Source organism: Belonocnema kinseyi, chromosome 4, assembly GCF_010883055.1.
Source record: "Belonocnema kinseyi isolate 2016_QV_RU_SX_M_011 chromosome 4, B_treatae_v1, whole genome shotgun sequence".
Taxonomy (NCBI): domain Eukaryota; kingdom Metazoa; phylum Arthropoda; class Insecta; order Hymenoptera; family Cynipidae; genus Belonocnema; species Belonocnema kinseyi.
In genome coordinates this window covers 16,889,944-16,911,572 of record NC_046660.1, presented here as the reverse complement: position 1 = coordinate 16,911,572, position 21,629 = coordinate 16,889,944, and the positions used below count along the sequence as shown (strand labels likewise).

General features: G+C 29.4%; 1 protein-coding gene across 1 annotated transcript in view; it reads right to left on the bottom strand.

The window, feature by feature from the left end:
- Positions 1-8,915: 8,915 nt before the first annotated feature.
- LOC117171756 overlaps positions 8,916-21,629 on the bottom strand; it is a 78,025-nt gene continuing 65,311 nt past the window's right edge. The window contains exons 3-6 of the mRNA XM_033359359.1: positions 18,583-18,696; positions 16,013-16,213; positions 15,425-15,649; positions 8,916-9,185 (exon numbers count right to left, since the gene is read on the bottom strand). Coding sequence (XP_033215250.1) covers positions 8,970-9,185; positions 15,425-15,649; positions 16,013-16,213; positions 18,583-18,696 — 756 coding nt within the window. The 3' untranslated portion in view covers positions 8,916-8,969. The remainder of the gene's footprint in view (positions 9,186-15,424; positions 15,650-16,012; positions 16,214-18,582; positions 18,697-21,629) is intronic.

Genomic DNA, 21,629 nt, shown 5'->3' with positions numbered 1-21,629 from the left:
TTGGAACGATTCATAAGTGGTTTACCGAGTTTCGTTGTGGCCGTACGAGCACAGTTGATGCTGAACGATCTGGGCGCCCAAAAGAGGTCACTATACCAGAAATTGTCGAAAAAATCCATGATATGATGTTGAATGATCCCAAAGTGAAATTGAGAGAGGTAGCTAATCCTGTAGGCATATTATTGGAGCGTGTGGGCAATATCGTGCATTCAGTTTTGGGCATGAAGAAGCTCTGCGCGCGATGAGTGCCGCGCTTGCTCACAGTGGACCAAAAACGAATTCGTATGACAACTTCCCATCAGAATTTGACATTATTTTCGCGTGAGCCGACCGAGTTTTTGCGCCGATTCATAACCATGGATGAAACCTGGATCCACTACTACACTCCTAAGTCAATGCAACAGGCAAAACAGTGGGTTCCACCGGGCCAAAGTGCTCAAAAGCGTCCAAAAACGCAACAATGGATCGGAAAGGTTATGGCCTCCGTATTTTGGGATGCACATGGTATAATATTCGTGGACTATCTTGAAAAAGGTAAAACCATAACCGGAGCATACTATTCATCATTATTGGACCGACTGAAAATCGAAATCGCCGAAAAACGACCGTATTTGAAGAAGAAAAAACCGCTTTATCATCACGACAATGCGCCTGTTCATTCATGCTTAGGTGCACAAGCAAAATTGCATGAAATCGGCTTCGAATTCGTTCCTCAGCCACCGTATTCACCAGACCGGGCCCCCAGCGACTATTACTTGTTCCCTAACCTGAAGAGATGGCTCACCGGTAAGCGTTTTTACTCAAATGAGGAGCTCCATAAGAGGAGAGTATGTTGAAAAATAAAACCGACTTTGGCCGAAAAAACGTCTCCGTGTTTCATTTTTCAGGGACTTATCAGACTGCCTAGTATTTATAGAGTTTTCTTTTAAACAATAAAATCCTGTGAACAAAAAACGCGCTATGCAGAACATGATTCAGTAAGCCTATTAGAAAAAATATCGAAAAGTTATCAAAAAAATATGAGATTTCATTTATATAGAATGGTGTGGACCCATATCTGCCAAACATCAAAGCAGGTGTCTTCAACAAATTCAGAGAATTTAAAAATAGTTTTAAAAATAAGTTCCATCCTAAAATTAATATTCTGAGTTCTAATAATGGAAAATAATCTTTCAAACGGAAAATGAAAAAATGCCTGGCATAGCACAGAATCAGAATTAAAGATACATTTTAAACAAAAAATCGGCCCACTTCGCTCACCACTTTGAGCCCACCTGGGGCGCTAGAATGTTGGTTCTCGCACTTCGCGCTCCTTTGTATAATTATCTCGCGCTTCGTGCTCAATAATTTATTTACCTTATTTTGCGCGCTCGATCTGTATACACAGACTTTTTAAAACTAATAATCAAAGCATCGACAACAGTAATGTGGTGATTGTGAATTCTCTTTTGTTAAAACTCCTTCTGCTTTAGAAACACATCCTCATTACGTATCTCGTGCGTCGCACTCCAGTTTCTCCCTCACATGCTATATAATTTCCATAAATGTCGATTATTATAATTCATAACATGCATTGGTATTAAAACAGATGTAGTTTCATTGTCTCGCTTAAAATATTCAAAATGCGCTCACTTTTTGAACTTTGATCCAAAGTGGCTGGCTAGTTAACTTGACCTTTAGTTTAGGACCTTGAAAGAGTGTACCAAAGGCCAATCTAATAGAATTATTTTTTCGAAAGTTGTCGTACTTACAGATAGATAGACAGACAGACATAAATACATACAGAAATACAGAAATACACACATACAGGCAGACAGACGTATTCGTAAAAACTTTTTTTTTCGGATTCGGAGGGTTCGAAACATGGTGGTCTTTTAATCATTAAAAGATTGAAGCAAAAGATACTTAGTTTATAGTGTGGGCCGTGGATCTCTTGAGCCCCCACAGAAAGGTGCTCAAACTATAAATCTTATTGTGCTACACTCGTGCTCATTCTTAAGATAGTGCGCCAGATGTGTTCACGTTCACCGAGTATATCGAGTTCAGTTAATTGCGTTTATTCCAACGCTGTGAAAAATTACCTCTCAGGTGCCAGACATACACCATTGCACAGTCGAAGACCTGGATCTCTTTGAACTACTCTTTGGACTACATGGAAACAATAAGGCTCGTTCATACTTTGGTCTTGACTTTACTAACCATCTTTAATTCTGTTGGTGAATATAATGTCTGATATTTTTAAATTAAATTTTTCTGAAAAAAGATATTCTCATTTCAAACCACTAGGAATCGAACCACAGAAATTCCAATTGCCGGTCGGGTGCTTTTCCAATTAATCTACTTGAGAGGTCAAAAAGAAAATCCTTTTTTCAGAAAAATAAGATATCTCAAGACAGGTGTTATGTTTATGGTACGAATAATTTAAAGGAAACCTCCAGCCAAAATTAAGGACCAAACATTCAGAAAATACATTAGGGTGTTTTCTGAAAGGTTTTGAATAACCTGAATGCTAATATTATTTAGACCCGGAGAGGATGTGATTTTAGGGGTAGGAATGACAAGATGTAAGTTTTAGATATTAAGAGGTTAACTTAGGAATTTAGAGAAGTTAGGGCTGTGAATGCTATCGAAGTTGGCATTGGCTCTAGTTAGAACAGGAGACGGGTCACGGAGAGGAAGAACAAAGGGTAGGTCTGTAGGGAGTGAACTTAATGACGAAATTTGTCTATATATTTCTCCATTTCATTGACTGATGATCAAAAGACAATAGAAATTTCTGTTGCAAGTTAAAAGTACACCGATTTTATTTTATTTTGAGGTTCGCGTTTTCCTGTCTTTCAACAAGCTTCCTTTACAATTAAAAAAATACATTTTTCTTTCTTGTTGCAGAGCTAAGTTTACAATTCGACTGCTTACCTAATGGCGAGCCTATTCCTTACGTTCCTCGTGAAGGACCTTTTGATTCTTCTAAAAGAATGCGTACAACTGATGGGCCACTCGCTTCAGTTGAGCCCCTAATCCATGCCAGGTCTAGGTCGCCTCCTGCCAAGCGTACTATCCGTGTTCGGTCTAGGTCGCCTCCTGCTGAGCCTCCTACCAGTGTCAGGACTAGGTCGCCTCCTGCCAAGCGTACTATCCGTGTTCGGTCTAGGTCGCCTCCTGCTGAGCCTCCTACCAGTGTCAGGACTAGGTCGCCTCCTGCCGAGCCTCCTACCAGTGTCAGGTCTGGGTCGCCGCCTGCCAGGGTCGCTTCTACCAGGCTTCATTATGCCATGCGTCCTCCTACTAGGATTCCTTCCTCTGACGGACATGGGTGTGGACTTGAACAGCTCCGATTTATTCGGCTTATTCCATTCGCAAATCCACGACAGATATTCAAACTTCGAAAATACACTTTTCCTGCTGATATACCAATTCACTTAAAAATAGGAAGGCATGTGTATGAGCCTATGCCATTCCAAGAACAGATTGTATTATCAACATCCGACGGTGATGTTTTTGCAATTTTGGAAAGTGTGAAAGCTTTTGCTGGAATGTATACTTATCATGATTACACAACAAGAAGGGCGAAAATAAACATGGCGAATGGCAAGGTTTCCGCATTGACCCAAGAAGAAATCAATGACACTCCAGTAGGTTCTCGCCGCCCAATCATGTTAAATTATAGAATTGTGCATGTAACCCTCCTCTAAACTACGCCAAAGTTTTCATATAATTAATTTCATTAAGAAATAAATTTGTTTTGGTGCCAGAGGCTTTATTATTTCGTCAATGTCCCTATTTGTCGAATCTCGCGCATCACACCTGGATTTCCAATTTAGTAATTGTGTGTCGAAATATTTTTTTTTAAATTTATGCTGCTTACACTAGTCTTGTAGATAATTTCAGTGAGGAGTGTAAGTAAGGAAAGCAATTTGAAAAAATTTTCACTCCGAAACTCACTAGACACCTTTAAAGAAACGTGGAAAACATTTTTAAATGGTTGAAACAAGTTATTAATGAGAATAGCTGAATTTCGCTCGCTAAGGAGTTTTAAAATGTGACTCTGGGATACCGCCCAGTGGGCAAAAATTTGGGGATGTCGTTACGACATCTTTACGACATCTTTACGACATCCTATGTTCATGTCGTTTCGGTGTCTTCGCGATATCGTAAAGGCATCTTAACGACATGGAATAGGATGTCGTATAGTTGTCAGAAAGATGTCGTAACGATGTTCTAAAGACGTCGCCAAACTTTGTGCCCAGTGGGCGGTCCTCTCTGAATCAAAACCAAAAAAAAAATATTTTTAACAATACATATGAAAGTTAATATTATAACAAATAAAGATTGAAGTTTCAAATTTAAAAAAGTTGAATTGTTAACCTAAACAGATAAATTTTCAACCAAGCAATTACATTTTTACCCAAAAAGAATGAATTTTTAATGTGGAAACATCAATATTTTATCAGAATGGAATAATTATATATTCAAAAAAAAATTTATTCTTAAGAAAACAAGAAAAAAGTTAAATTATTAACCAGAGTTGAATTTGCCAGTATAATTACGGATCTTAAAAAAAGTTAGAAAAGATTTTAACATTCAACCAAACAAAATAATTAAATTTTTAATTAAATAGCAGAATTTTTCACCAAACTAGATGAATTCTGAACTACAAATATATACTATAATACTATATACTATAATAGTGAACAATGAAGGTGGTGCGCACAACATAAATGTCTGTTTTTGAAATCTTATAAATAGACGTCACTGTTTATAAATTTAGAATATCAATTAATTATTTTTTGGAAAATTAAAAAAGGACTCGCCAATGCACAGTAGGAAGAAAATGACTTTTTTGGTTCAAAATAACGTACAGCTCACAAATATTGACCGATTTAAATTTAAAAAATTGACAAAAAGCGGAAAAGATTTCTAAGGGAGATGCTGAGCCGGATATTTGAAGTTAGCTTGAAGTTATATTTAAAAAAATTTTGATAAAAACAATATAATGATGAAGTAATTTCTTCTTGAGATTATTATTGTTAGTATTATAAAGAAATATAATAAACAAATACATTATTCAGCCATTTTTTGACAAAAATTCCTATTTTTCGGTTTATTTTTTTATAATTAGGATCTTTATGATAATTTTGGAAAAATTCAGAATTTATTGATTAATCTCATGATTTTTTAATACAAACTTAATAAAAAATTGCATTATTTGAGAATTTGTCAGTCCTTTCAATTGGCTACTTCATAGCATGATTAAAAAGCCTGACACGGAAAAAAAAGGATTGTTGCGCCCACAGATGCCCGGATAATGCATTTGTTTGTTAAATTTGTTTTCTTAACTCATCATGAATGTTTTCGAATTTATTATGAAGATCTAAGTTAAAAGTCTGACATCGAAACAAAAAGAATTTGTCCGTCGACAGATGCCCCACTAATGCATTTGTTTATTAAATTTGTTTGAATAAATCAGAAAATTAATACAAAAAAATCATAAATTTTACTGCAGTTTTAATGAAGTTTCTTATTTTAAAAACGGACATAAAAAACGAATTTTTCTGTCGACAAATGCCTGATTAATGTATTTGTTGAAAAAAAAATTGATCAAAAAATTATGAATTTTTCTGAAGCTATCATGAACTTCCTAATTTAAAAAGTGGATATAGAAATAAAAACTAGTTTTTTTGTAGAAAAATACCTGATTAATGCATTTGTTGATTTAATTGGTTTAAAGAAATCATAAAATTTATCAATTTATTATGTATGTTGCTGAAATTGTCATGAAGTACTCAGCTGAAAAGACTGGCATTGAGAAAACCGAATTTTTCTGAATGCCTAAGTAATGTATTTGTTTATTAAATTTGTTTAAAAGATTATAAAATTAATCAACAATTATGAAGTTTGCTAAAATTATCTAAAATGTCCTAATTTAAAAAAGTTACATCGAAAACAACAAATATTTCTGTCGAAAAATGCCTGAACCATGTGGAAGTAACCTCATTTGGCCCTATTACAAGTCAGGCACTAATCGAAGGCTAGTCGGGTTATTATTTTGACAAAGTATTCACCCGGGGACTAATCAGGGACTAGTTGGGATTTTTGTTTTCAAAATTTCAGTCGGGACCTGGTCGGTGGTTGGTCAAGGGCTAGTCTTGCCTTTTTGTTCACTAATTTCCGTGAGGGTAATTTTCAGGCTCTGGACGGGAGCTAGTGGGGTTCTGGTCGGGTTATTCTTATGTTTGAGTTTTCGGCGAGGTTTTATCAAATGAGGTAATATCTAAAAAACCGTAATGATTCTTTTTATTCTAAAACACAAGGAATATATTTAACAATAATTTTACACCGTTTTTTGGATAAAAGACTTAATAGTGTTAAATTCAACTCAAATATACATAATAAATAATTATCAAGTTAATAATTTTGTACGGAAATCAACTTTTTATCAAAAAAACCGATCAAAATCTTCAAAAAGACGTAATCTTATTTTTTTGCAGTATTTGTTAGAAAATTGCGAATTTCTAGGAACATTTATAAATACCTTTGTATGGAATTTAAAATAAATCCATATTGGAAAAAATACATATAGATGTAGGTGAAAAGTCTGCCGAAAGTCATAAGACTCTAAATTTGTACAGATGCTTATTTTTAAATTGATCTGAAAGGTTTTCCATATGTAAATAAAGTCTAATCCTTCATGTAGTTAAAATCAGAAAGAGAAAAAGTTTTTGATTAATCAGTGAAGAGCAGTATCCTAGTAGTACTATTAAGCACGGTAAAGTTCAGATTTCGCTACCACCTTCATTTGAATCTTGCGGTTCTGGACCGGGAGCTTTAAAGAAAATCCGCAAGGGCGCGACGTGCCGTCTCTCGCGCAACAAAAATGACGCGTCGAGTGTTTAAGACTGCAGTCCATATGTAATGAAGCATAATTACCTGGAGCAGAGACTACTGTGTCCTACATGGCGGTTCCTTCAGAGCGAAGCTCTTCCATTGCTGCCTTCCAGCTGAAATTTTTTTTTTAAAATAATATACCACAAACTTTGGGGAATTTCGTTACATAAATTCATGTATTTTTAAGCGTAGGAGATCTTCTCGATTTAATCTTGGTTAAATTTGAGCACTTTAAATATTTCAAAAAAAGCTTATGGAGATTTCCGTAAATAATAAGTATTTTGACAAACTTTTTCGGGATGTTCCACAATTTTTGGGGAGTTTAGTTAATATTCCACGCGGATGTATTAGCATATGACCCCTACTAGTACCCGATCAGGCCCCGAATAGGATAAGTCGGGTCACCTGACTAGCCCCCAACTAATCTACCGTGACGCTACTGGTCGGGGACTAGTCAGATGACCCGACGAGCCCCCGACTTTAAGTGTATATTTATGAAAAATCGTAGAAAAAATGTATTCAAAAAATAATTTGTTTATAAAATTAAAAAACAAGCAAATTTAGTTTTTGAAAAACCAGCACAAGTGGCAATAAAATATTTGATAACACATTTTTTTAAAGAATGCGCATTTTTTTGAAGGAGACAATCGCAAAGCGCGAGAACTAACAGTCGCGCGCCCCGAGCGCGCTCAAGCTTGCGAGCCGCGCGCGCTGCGCACTATGAGAATGTTCCCGCAAAGTGGGCGGATTTTTTTTATTGTTAAAGATGTTTTTAACGATTAATGCAAAAATTACGCATCCGGAAAAAAGTAATTAATAAAAAATTTGTAGATCTTTTCAAAATGGACAATTTTTGTCATCACACTTTTTCACCTAATTTGCATAGTTTAACCTTAAAATGTAATTTTTGATTTCCTATTATTTTGAATCCGTTCAAAATTTGAATTTTCGATTTTAAAAGAAAATTCAAAAAGTTGTTATAATAATTTTGTAGGGCATTCAAAAAGCAACATTTTTCTTTTCTTGATTGTTTTTCACATCGTGCGTTATTTGGCTTAAAATGTCTATTTTTGTGTGTTTTTTGGAATTGTGTAAACTTTGGAAAATTTTGCTTTCATCGAAAAAAGTCATTAAGTTACATTTTTTGCCTTTTCGAATACTAAGAATATCCGTATAGAAAATTTCTAAATTTTGAAAAAACATGATCTCAAAAATATTCAAAATGTGCTCACTTTTCGAATTTTTATCCAAAATTGCTTGGTAACCAACTTGACCTTCATTTAAAGATACTAAAAGAGTTTACAAAAGGAAAATCCAATCAGTAAATTCTATCAAAAGTTATCGTGCTGACAAAAAAACCATCCACAGACAGACAAATTCATAAAAACCTGTTTTTCGAATACAGATGGTCTCAAAATATGGATATTTGACCACAACTGAGGGGGAGGGGGGGGGGGTCAAATTTTATACAAATCTAATACCTTCTCTGATGAGAATGTAAAAAATAAAAACACCGCCATAAACGTTGTAACATTTTATTTTCACAAAGTTCTAAATCAAGTACATGTAATACATAATAATATAATTAATAATAATATTAATATGCTACGATTTTAATGCGACTTGTAGACAAACTTATATCATATCACTTACATATGTATCACCAAATATCATATATTTACAGTAAAAACCTCCTTTCATTATTCATGACATAATCAATACATCGATCTATACCAATTAATCAATAATTTATTAATAAATTTAAAATTTCATATAAAATTACAAAAATTTGTATTAAAAAATATTTTCTTTCAAAGTGTTCGAAAAATACTTAAGGTCAGAGATAGGTTCCTGGTTGGCTCTAGATAAAACTTAAAATTTTCAGTCAGTCCTGGCAATTAACTCTGCCGTCATAATAGTTCGTTGTTTCATGAAAAAATTTTACCTAAAAAAAGAGGAACGCCTTTCAACTCCGATGGGATTCGAACCCAGGATCCTTAGCTTGCCGGCCGGTTTATTTATTGATTTGATGTTGGAACTTGAAGCATTTCGAGTCTTTTGAAAACAATTTTTTTTTTTTTGAGTTATTCATAGTCTTCTTCCTCAGGTCGGACCTGTGGGAACCTTCTGAGCTGCTGAGCTGGTTGTTGAGGACGTCTATGTTGCAGAGGAATATTCACTTCTTCGGGACTCCTGAAGACTTGGTTGATTGGTGAACGGAATTGGGAAAGATTTGGCTGTGGACGTCCACCGGATGGCAAGCTGTTCAGATTGGCTGGTTGTTGGCTCAAGTAAAGTTGCTGAAAAAATATAATTTATGAATTTCTTATTTTTTGTTTGTTATTTACTAGGGTAGTGCAATAGCTTTTGATCTACTAGTCTGAGCCAAAATACTTTTAATATTTATTTGAAAAAAAAATTATTTTTTTGTCCCGCTGGGATTCGAACCCTGGTCTTCAGATTACCGCACAGTGGGACAAAACTGAACTTTTTTGGACAAATCAGTACACAGGTCAGAAATTTTATCCTATTTGGAGATTATTTATAAAAATAAAAGCTGATTAACACCGAAGACGCCTCGGGGTTCATTTCAAAATTTTTGTGTTCACATTAGGCTGTGTAAAAAATAAAATTGAAAAAAAATTAAAAAACAAAAGAATTTTTAACCAGGGATGCATTTTCAACTAAAATTTTGTATTTTCAATTTACAAAATTAATTTTTGATGAATAAATAAAAATTTTAACCAAGTAGATGAATTTTTAACCAAATAATTTATCTTTCAACTAAAAGAAATCAGTGTAAAAATATAAATTAAAAAAAAAATAAATAAATAAAAAAGTTAAATTATCAATGAAAAAACTAATTGTCGGTAAAAAAAGGAATTTTCAACAAAAGAGTGAAATTATCAATCTAGGAAGATTTTTCAGTAAATAAAAGAATGTTTGAACTAGTAGATTAATAATCTACCATGAAGACGAATTTTTGACAAAACACATGAAATTTTAAACAATTAATTAAAGTTTTGATTGTTTAAGCTCCATTTTTAACTAAAAATAAAGGAGTTAAATTTTCAGTTTAAAAATTTAATTTTCAAGAAAAAAGGGATAGTTTAAGACAACGGTTGAATTTTCAACTAAAGCAGATGAATATTTAACCAAATAGTGCCATTTTTAACGAAAAAGATTACTTTTCAGTATGATAATGCATTTTTCATAATTGCTAAAAAAATCTTAGTCAAGAAAGAAAACAAAATTTAACCAAATTCTTGAGTGTTCAATTTTCAACCGAGAAAATTTTTTAATCGTCCTCAAAAAATATATTTCATAAAATAGATGAAGTTTTAATTGAAAAATATCAATTTTCAATTAAAAATATCATTCTTCGACCAAAAATGGAACAGTTAAAATTTTTATTATAAAAAAATAATTTTCAAACAAAAAAAGGAATTTTTAACGAAACAGTTGAATCATCACCAAAAAAAAGATAAAATTTTAACTAAATAGTTGCTTTTTCAATAAAAAAAATCGTCTTTCCAATAAAAAAATGCGTTTTGAACAATTTTCAATAAAAGAGTGGATACATCAATAACGGAAAATTTTTTAGTCAAGGAACAAATTCTGAACAAGAAGATTAATTATCAACCAAAAAAACGATTAAAAAAAACATATCTTTTCCACCAATAAATTACATATTCAATCAGCTAAATTTACAACCAAAAAAGGAAAAGTTAAATTTTAATTTAAAAAAATTAACTTTTAAGAAAAAAAGAAAATTTAAGCAAAATAAATGAGTGCCCAAACAAAATTACTTTTCTGTAAAAAAATGAATTATTAATAAAAGAATTGGATTATCAATTAAGGAAGATTTTTCAGTCAAGAAACAAAAATTTGAGCAAGAAAAATAATTATCTACCAAAAAGAAGATTTTTTGGACAAAATACATACATTTTTAAACAATTAATTACATTTTCGATTTAATAAACTCAATTTTCGTGAAAAAAGGATATTTCAACAAAATAGTTGAATTCTCAGCTAAAAAAGATTAATTTTTAATTAAATAGTTGGATTTTCAATCAATAAAGTGACTTTTCAATAAAAAATGCATTTTTACAATTTCAAGAAAAGAGTGGAACTTTAAATCAAGAAATATTTTTCAGTGGAGTAAGAAAAAAATATTCAAATAAACTCCAGAATTCTTAAACAAAAAGATAGATTTCCAACCAATAAAATGAATCATCCACTAAAAAATATATTTTAACAAAATCCATGAATTTTTAAATCATATATTTAATTTTAAACTAAAAATATCAATTATTAATTAAAAATATCATTCTTTAACCAAAAATAGAACAGTGCCATTTTAGGCGATAAAAGTTAATTTAAAAAAAATTTACTGAAATTGTAGAATCCTTAATAAAAACAGATAAATTTTTAACTAAATAGTGAAATTTTCATTCAAGAAAGATTTCTCAGACAAAAAAAAAAAAGAAAATCGAGCCAAAAGATTAATTACGTACAAAAGACAAATTTTTGACCATATACAGTAATTTTCAACCAAACAACAAAATATTCAATTGAATAAAGTAAATTTAAAAAAAATGGAAGAGTTAAATTTTAAATTAAAAACATAAATTTTCAAGGAACAAAAAGGAACATAGAAATAGTTGAATTTTCAACCAATAAAACTTTTTTTAGTGCATATACATTAATTTGAATAGATTCTCAATTTATGAAACTTTTTTTTTCTCAAATAAAAAATGTTTTTCGAAAACACTGTTTTTTTCCTATTGCAGTTTTTTAAAACAAAACTTTAGAAAACCACCTCGAGGGTTCTTTAAATCATTTAATAGTCCAAAAACACCCAGTCTTGTTCCACTGTGCGGCAATCTGAAGACCCGGGTTCGAATCTTGGCAGATCTAGAGAGCAATTTCTTTCACAGTCAAAAATTGGAAACATTTAACTTTAGACCAGATATTTGAAAATTGTAATTCTAATGACAAAAAATAATTATTCAAATTTAATGAAAATTGATACAAATATTCCATTGAATTATTGTGATTTAAGAAAATTAAAAAATTAAATATATTTTTTAATCTTCCGATTTCCTCCTATATCGAAACAAATTGAAATACTCGTTTCCTTAAACATTTCAAGAAGTAAGAGGAAAGAAAATGTAGGATAGGAAAGCAATTTACCAGAGAGTAAATTGTACTTCCGATTTGCGAGTCATTTCCAGTAATTGAATTTTGCATGTCGATAATTTCATGATGCTAATCTTGGCATTGATTTCTCTTGGCTGATTTATTTTCATTGAAGTACATCCTGATTGGTTTAGATTAATTAAATAAATAAAGAGCAACTCGAATTTTTTATTTTATGGGGTTTCACAGGAATTTGACAATATTAAAGGATTTTAAGTATTTTACTACTATTCAAAGTGTTTTTATGGGGCTTGGTATGTTTTCAAATTATTCACGGGATTTCGACTGCTTTTAGAAGATTTCAAGGAATTTTAAGAGGTTAAAAGATATTTAAAAGGATTGCAGACAAAATTATGGGATTTAATAGGACTTACCATTTTCTGCAGTATTTCAAGTGCTTTCACAAGATTTCAAAAAATGTCAAGACAGAAAAGGATTTTAGGTGTTTTTTGGGGTTTCACAGTATTCCAAATTATTTTAGGGATTTTAAATGCTTCCAAAAGATTTAAAAGTTTTCAAGGTATTTCAAGTGGTTTAATTTTTTTAAAAAGATTTCAAGGTGAATTTACGTAATATTATGGTGTTTTAGTGGATTCGAAATTGTGTACAAAATTTCAAGTGCTTTAAAAATATTTCGAAAGAGTTAAAGAATTTTAAAAGAATTTAAAGAATTTAAACGGTTTCATAAAATTTTTAATTATTCAGGGGATTTCCAGTGCTCTGAAAAGATTTTAACAGCTTTAAAGGTATTTCAAAAGGATAAATTATATTTAAAGTATATCAAGCAATTTTATGGTGTTTAATAGCATTTGAAATTTTTTACAAAATTTCGAGTGCTTACATAAGATTTCAAATCGTAGGATTTCCTATTAGTTATGGGATAACAAAGGCTTTCACAAGATACTGAAAGTTTTAGAGGTATTTCAAGAGGTCTAAAGATATTCAGAAGGATGCTTAGCGATTCTATGGGGTTTCCCATACATCAAGTTTTTCGTGGGATTTGATAGGGTTTGACAGGTTTTAATATTTTCTACGAGCGTAGGAGTGCTTTTCAAAGATTTCGAAAGATTTCAAGGAATTTTAAGCGGTTTGAAGATATTTTAAATTCCTTAGGCAATCTTATGGGAATTCACAGGATTTCAAATTATGCAAGAGATTTTAAATGATGTCAAAAGATTTCAAAACATTTTTAAGAATTCCAAAGAATTAAAAAAAATCTTAAGACATAGACAAGGATTTCAAGCGATTTTATGGGGTTTGGCAGAATTTCAAATTATTTCAGGGATTTGAAGTTCATTCCAAAGGTTTCAAGATATTTCATAGAATTACAAAAAAATCTAAAGACATAGAAAAGGTTTTTAACCCATTTTATGGTGTTTTACAGGATTTCAAGTTCTTTCAAAAGATTTTGAGATATTTCAAAGAATTCCAAAAAATTAAAAAAATCTGAAGAAACCAAACAGAATTTCAAGGGGATTTTTATGGGGTTTCACAAAATTTAGAATTATTCAAGGGGTTTAAAGTGCTTTCAGTAGATTTTGAAAGTTTGCAAGGTAATTCATTAGGTTTAAAAACATTGAAAAAGATTTCAAGGTGATTCAAAGCGATTTTATAGTGTTTTATTGGCTTTTTAACTTTTTTACATAATTTCGAGTGGCAATCCTATGGGGTTTCATAAGATTTTTAATTTTTGAAGGGATTTCAAGTGCTTTTAAAAGATTTTAAAAAATTTCAAAGGACTTCAAGCAATTTTATGGTGTTTAATAGGATTTGAAATTTTCTACGAGATTTTATATTCTTCAAAAAGATTTTGGCAGATGTCAAGGAATTTTAAGATATTTACCAATATTGAAAAAGATTTAAAAGGGATTCCAAGCGATTTTATGGGGTTTCCTAGGATTTCATATTCTTTATAGTTTGAAAAGTGCCTTGAAAAGATTTCAAAGAATTTTAGGAGGTTGAAACTTTCAAAGGATTTAAAAAAATTTCAAAGGAGTTTCTGCAATATTATGGGGTTTAACAGGAATTGAAATTTTGTACGGGATTTTAAGTGCTTTCACAAGGTTTAAATAATTTGAAATTTTTGACAGAATTTAAAAGAATGTTAAACGATTTTTCGGGATTTCGTAGGATTTCACATTATTTATGGGATTGAAAGTGCTTTCAATACAATTTTAAATCCTATTCGGGATTTCAAGTTCTTTTAAAAGATTTCAAAGGATTCTCTGCAATTTTACGGGGTTTTATAGGATTTGGAATTTTCTGCGAGATTTCATGTTCTTTGAAAAGATTTCGAGAGATTTCAACGAATTTGAAGATATTTAACACTATTGAAAAAGATTTTAAGTAGATTCCAAGCGATTTTATGGGGTTTCGTGGGATTTCATATTCTTTATAGGATGACAGGTGCCTTCAAAAGATTCCAAGAAATCTCACGAGGTTTAAGGATATTAAAATGATTTAAAGCAATCTTGGGAGGTTTCATAAGATTTTAGATTTTTCTCAGGATTTCAAGTGCTTTCAAAAGATTTCAAGAACTTTCAAAGGATTTCAAGATATTTCAAAGGAGTTTCTGCAATATTATGGGGTTTAACAGGAATTTAAATTTTTAACAAGATTTCATTTGCTTTCACACGGTTTCAATACAAACGCTTTTATGGGGTTTCATGGGATTTCTCATTATTTATGGAATAGAAAGTGCTTTTGAAAAGATTTTAAAGAATTTTAAGAAATTTTAAGATGATGTAGGATATTTACACGGATATCAAGTGGTTTTATGGCGTTTTACAGGAGTTCAAATTTTCTATGGGATTTGAAATGCTTTTAAAAGATTTAAAAAGTTTTTAAGGAATTCCAAAAAACTTAAATATTTTGCAAATAATTTCAAGCGACTTAATGGAGTTTAAGAGGATTTAAACTTGTTTACGGGATTGTATGGGATTTGATGTAATTTCAAATTATTTAAGGGATTTCTAGTGCTTAAAAAGGTTTTAAGAAATTGCAAGAAATTTCAAGAGGTTTAAAGATATTTAAAAGGATATTAAGCTACTGTATGGGGTTTTACACGAATCTAAATTTCCCACAGGATTTCCATTGCTTTTAAAAGATTCAGAAAGATTTTAAGACATTTCAGAAAATTTAAATATATTTTAAAGGATTTCAAGCGACTTTATGGGGTTTTATAGGATTTTGAATTTTCTTTGCGGGATTTCAAAGTGCTTTCCAAATATTTCGCAAGATTTCAAGGCATTCCAAGAGGTTTGATCACATTAAAAAAAATTTTAAGGGTAAGAAGTTAAAAATATAATTAAAAAAAAGTAAATTTGATCAAATTTACCTGATTAACTGGTCTACGAATGGGGGTGCTATGGTATTCATTCTCACGCTCATCGGTGTAAATGTCAGCAGGATAATATCTTTCGCTGTATCTCAAAGTAACATTTGGTTTGCTCTCCGCTTCCGCCAGATTCAATGGTTTGTAGAGATATTCATTTACAAAGTGATATTGCGAACTTTTTTTGCACATAATATCACCGCTGGGAGGCATGCAAATCAAGTGCACCTGTGAAAAGTAATAAAAAAAAGATGATTAGTTAAAAGGAAACAAAAAACTGTTAGAAAATGATCAAAAGTAATTAAAAACTTCATTTTTTATTTAAATCCTCTATAAAAAAAGAAATGCCTTTCAATTTCGCTGGGATTCGAACCCTGGACCCTTTGCTTCCCGGACTGTGCTTCAAAAAAGAGAGAGACTATTGCGGCAAACGAAAGGTCTTGGGCTCGAATTCGAGCAGAGTCGAAAGGTGATCCTTTTTTTTAGAATATTATTTAATCTTGGAAGATTATATAATGGAATTTGAAAGTAATCTTGAATAACAAAATTACTAAAGTTTTATTTAATTTGTATTGGAGTGAAAAGTATTACCTGGTGGAAAGTGAATCCTTCAGGGCAAATCCAAGAATGTTTTGCATTTTCGTGGCAGTAGTGGAAAACTTCACAATTAAGTTCTTCGTCAGCGTAATATCCGGTTTGTTTATTGACGCAATCAAATTTGCTTTGGGGCAGAAGAAGGCTAAGACGATCAGGCTCCTCTTTTTCTTCTTCTAATTCTTCCTCAGGGAGTCTCTATATAAATGGTTGCATTTTCAATTGCTAATTTTTATATTTAAAAAAATTATTATACATAATATTCTGCTCATTCATGCATTCATAAATTCTTTTCTGTAGATTTATTTTATTTTAAAAATCGTGGCATACAATTTGAAAAGTTATAATTTTTCATATAATAGAAAAAAGGGAAAATTTCAAATGATTTTCTTTTTGTTTACAATAATTAATTATAAGATAATATTCGAAAAGGTTTTTGAAACATCTTGTAAGATTTTCAAAATTATCAAAAAAAGACTCCGGAAGACTTTAAGGCAATTTTTTACTTATTCAGATATTTTTTAATTCTAGGAGAAATTCGAATCACTTGAAAAGATTTTTAGAAGGCTTAAATGTTTCAAAAAAATTAAAATTCAATTTGATACTAGAACCTTTATGAGAATTTTAAAAGTTTACAAGAGAATAAAACAAGTTTTTTAAGATGTTTGTGAAAATTTCGTTATATTTTTTTTGTTTTAAAAATTGATTGTGAGAAAATATTTAAAAAGATTTGAAACGTTCTAAAAGCCACCAAAATTATGAAGAAAGAATCCGGAAGATATTAATGTAATTTTTTTAATTATTAATAATTTTTTTAATTTTAGACAAAATTAAAATCATTTTAAGAACATTTAGAAGGCTTAGAGATTTTGAAAAGATTTAAATATAATTTAAGGCTAGTTAAGATTTAAATTTTTTTAAAGATAGTAGTTTTTTGAAAATTTTGAAAAAAAGAAGATTTTTGAAAATTTTAAAAGTTTTCGAGAGCATGAAAAAATTTTCTTAAGATTCCTAGAAAAATTCTTAATGATTTATAATATTGAAAATTGAACTTTAAGCAATGCTTCAAACAGATGATAAAATATTCAAAGGGATTTCAAACATAATCAAAGAAGAGTCTAGAAGACTTTAAAGAGGCTATTTGTTTAATTTAGTAGAATTTTGAAAAAAATTGGGAAAAATTTTATTAATTTTAAAATATATTAGGAAAAACTAGAATAATTTAAAAATATATTGAGAAGGCTTACAAGTTGTGTAACGATTAAAATTAAATACTTCGTAAGCATTATGAAAAGTTGCGAGAGGATATTTTTTTTTAGATTTTCGGGAAAATTTTAAATAATTTTTTCTTTAAAAAAATGAATTTTAAGAAAAAAATTCAGGATTTTTGAAAAGATTGAAAAACAGTTGATGATTTGTAAATATGTCAAGAATGATTTTTTAATTAAGACATATTTAAAATTGTAATTACAGATACCTTGTTTTGTAATTTTTTAAAACATTTTTGATTAAATATCTTGAAACTGCTTATTTTTTAGTTGAAGATTTAAAAAGTAAATTGTTTAAGATTGAGAAATGTTTGAATATAAGATTTCAAGAATTAATAATAATTGTAAATAAGGTGTTTAAAATTAAACAATTTTAAATAAAAATGATAAAAATTGCGTTTGCAATTAAAATAACAACCTTTTAATTTTTAAAGAATAATAAACAATTTCAAAATTGTTTATTTTTAAAGCGATATAAATATACTTAAAATAATTGAAAATTTCAAGCGTTTGAGTATACCAAAATTTCGTAGTAAAGATTTTTTATTCTTAAAGTATCTGACTTAAAATTATTTAATTTTAAGCCCTTTTTTTAGAAAAATATAGTTTCAAATGTGTATAGTTTAATCAATTTTGAATTTCCGAACTTCGGTTTCAAAACTTTCTATTTAAAATTGTCAAATTTTAATAGCTCCAGATTAAAAAATTATTTAAATTAAAATTACGAAAATAAAAAATTTTCAAATATTCTGCGACACTAAAATTAATAATTTAATGTTATCAAACTATTATTAATTTTCAGAACTCTTGAGATGTCATATTTTATTATTATGGATTTATAAATAGTTTGTAATCAATAAAAATTTGGATGCCAAAACGGTTACTTCAAGAAATCATTTTTGAAGCACAAGAAAAAAACCTTCTTTTGCCTGGATTTGAACCGGGAAAGTCACTATCCATGAGTGGAGCGTTAACCAACCACGTTACAGTGATATTGATGATAGTGGCGTTTACAGTTCAAATCCAGACAGAGACAGATTTTTTCTTGTACTTGAAAAATTACTGTCAGGATTAATCGTTTTAAGATCGAAATTTGTACAAGTAAAACTTTTTTAAATTTGGACGCAAGCATTTTCAAATCGTAACAACATCTTTTGAAACCTAATAACATTTTTAATGTTCTTATTACTAGAAAATAAAAATCCAGAGGCGCGCTTTTTTCCATAATAGTACTTTTTCATAGAGTAAATAAAATTTATAAAATATGTAGTTTTCTAATTTTTTTTTTCAATTTCGTACCTGGCCATTGAGTCCTAGTTGAGGAGGTCCACGGAAAGGTCCTCGTTGCGGGTTAGCAACAACTCTCACATTGGTTTGGTAATCCCGGGATCCATCATTAACCTTGCGATAAATCTGAAAATTTCGAAAATGATTTTTCTTATTCAAAAAAACTAATGTTGAGAAAATATTCAAAATATTTAAAAAATTATAAAACAAGAATCAAAAAACGAATTCTGTCGGGAGTTTTATTATTCTGGAATTTTGATATTCGGAAATTTTCCAACTTGGAAGTTTTACTTTGGCAGGAATTTTATTATTCATGATATCTTTCACGTCTCGGTAATATTATAAACTGTCGCGAATTTTATTATACGTCAAATTTCTAACTCGATAATATTATATACTGCTTGGAAATTTTTCAATTCAGAAATTTTGAGAAAATTAAAAAAAGCTTTTAAGAATTTTGAAAAGATTTGAAAATTGTATATGAAGTGCATATAAAAAAAATATTTCAAAATATTTCGATTGATTTCTTAGAAACGGGATGAATGAAAAATCCGACAAGATAAAATTCCAGAATAATGAAATTCCTGAGTCAAAAAATTCCTGAATAGTTTATAATATCACCGAATTGGAAAATCTCCGAATAATAAAGTTCCCCAAAATTTTCGTATTTTTGAATTTGAAAATTCCCGACTCAAAATTGCCGGATTATAAAATATCCTGAATAAAAAATATCGAATGATATATTAAATATTTGTTATAAAAAGTTTGTTTTTAATGTTTAATGTTTCTAAAATTGTGGTTTGCATTTAAATCAAAAATAATTGAAAAACGTATATTTCTGGAAGCAAATGATTGTATTTTTAATAAATAAATAAACATTATTTAAAAAAATATGAGTCACATTTTTTTATTTCAGAAGAAATTTGATTAATTTTAAAAGATATTTATAAAGTTTCAAAGTTTTTAGAAGACTTACATTTAATTTAAAACAGATAGAGATTTAAAAAATTTAAACTAAAAATAGATTCTTAATGTTTTTGAAAAATCGTTTTTTAAAAAATTAGAAAGGGTTCAAGAGAATAAAAAAAATTCGAACGATTTATGGGGAAAATTCTACTGATTTTTGATTGCGCGAAATAAATTCAGAGAAAAGCTGAAAAATTTGTAACCCTTTCAAATGATTTCTTAGAAATACAAAAAAGAGCTAAAAGAAAATTTTATTTATCAAGATTATAAAATTTTGTAAAACTGAGTAAAAAATATTGAAAGTTTTTGAAAAGATTTTTTAAATGTAGTTTTTATAATTTTTGATCAAATGGAAAAATGATTATTTATTTTTAAACATTTCAAATGATTTTGTTTTTAAAACAAAAGCTGCATTTTCAAATTTTCGAAATTTTCTAAAAGAATAAAAAAATTATCATAAGATTCCTGAGGAAATCTAAGATTAATTGTTAAGGAAAATAAAAAAAAATGCCTCCAATTTTTTCTAGTATTTTGTAAATTCCTGTACAATAAACAAATTTCCTCACAATTTTTCATATTATTTCTCGAAACATTAAAAATCTTCAAAAATCTTATTAAATTTTCTAAAGAAGTTTTGTAGGAAAATTGCATTTATATATTTTTAAAAACAAAATGATAATGCTGATTTTCTTGTTAAAAATCTTTTAACAAATAAAAATTGGCATGGTCAAAATTTCATTTTGTATGAAAAAATATTTTCCGATTCATGCTTCTAGTGAAATACAAAAAATTCTTTTTTATTAAAGAATTAGAAACCTTTAAAGCAGGATATGGCGTACTTGAGCAAATTATTTTATTGCAATGCATTTTATTGCATCATTTGCCGCAAAAACGAAAAATCTGCTTTAGGCCGGATTTGAACCCTGGCCGTCAGTGTCCATGAGTAAAGCGTAAATTGAGCAACGCGATCATTCATTGATAGTGATGTTCGTGGTTCAAATCCGGGCTGAGGTTTTCTTTTATTGATTCTAAAAATATTATAACTGTAATCGACACACTTTTGTATGTTCAATATATAAAAGGAAATTATATAGTGTAAAGAAATCGAGATTTAACTGGTTAAGCTATTGAGAAAAATTGCACAACTGAATTAATTTGGAAACTAGTTGAATAAATGTATCGAGCGTAATCCGGGATTATAAAAAAGCCGGAAGTTATGAATGTCTTGAAATTTGTAATATTTTTTTAATGGTATATAATTCTAAAAGTGGGAGTTATTTCGTTTCAGAAATAAAAGAATAAAGAATTCAGATCCACCTTCTAGTCTCTTTAACAATACTATGTAAAGCAGCCAAATTATATATTTATGACTAGTTTGCGGTTTGAATTACTCATAAAAAAGACGTAAACGAGAAAGGCTCCTGACTTTTTCGTCTTACGAAACAATAGATTCTCCCGGATGTGAAAAATTTATTGTAAATTCGAAACTTTCTTTTTTAGACGTGAAATCAGAGGAGAATAGTCTTTTTCTGAAAATTCCCGAAAAATTAAATTCCCTAATTGGAAAATTTATGAATAATAAAATTGTCAAATATTTTATACTACTAATGAATGGAAAAATTCCTGAGTTTAAACAATTGAAAAAATGTTTTTTAATTAATGAATTAATAGTAATAATAATAATAATAATAATAATAATGATATTATTTATTCATTAAAAATAAAATAATAAGATATTTGTGAAAAATAAATTTTTTTAAATTGAAAGTTTGAAAAAATTCTGAAAAAATTTGTCTTAATTAAATATTTGATTATTTTATTATTGATGACTAAGACATATTTACCAAAAACATTTTTTTGATTAAATTGTCAAAATATAAAAATCTCGAATTGCAAACTTACCGAATAATGAAATACCCTAAATTTCATGATATTACCGAATTTGAAAAATTACGGATAATAAAATTCCTGAAGAGGACTGAAAAATTCCGAAAAATTAAATTTCTAAAAATCTATTTCATTTATTTATTAAAAATCCAAAAATTGGATATTTTTACCAAAGAAAAGTTCAGTTCAGCACTGAGTGATATTCA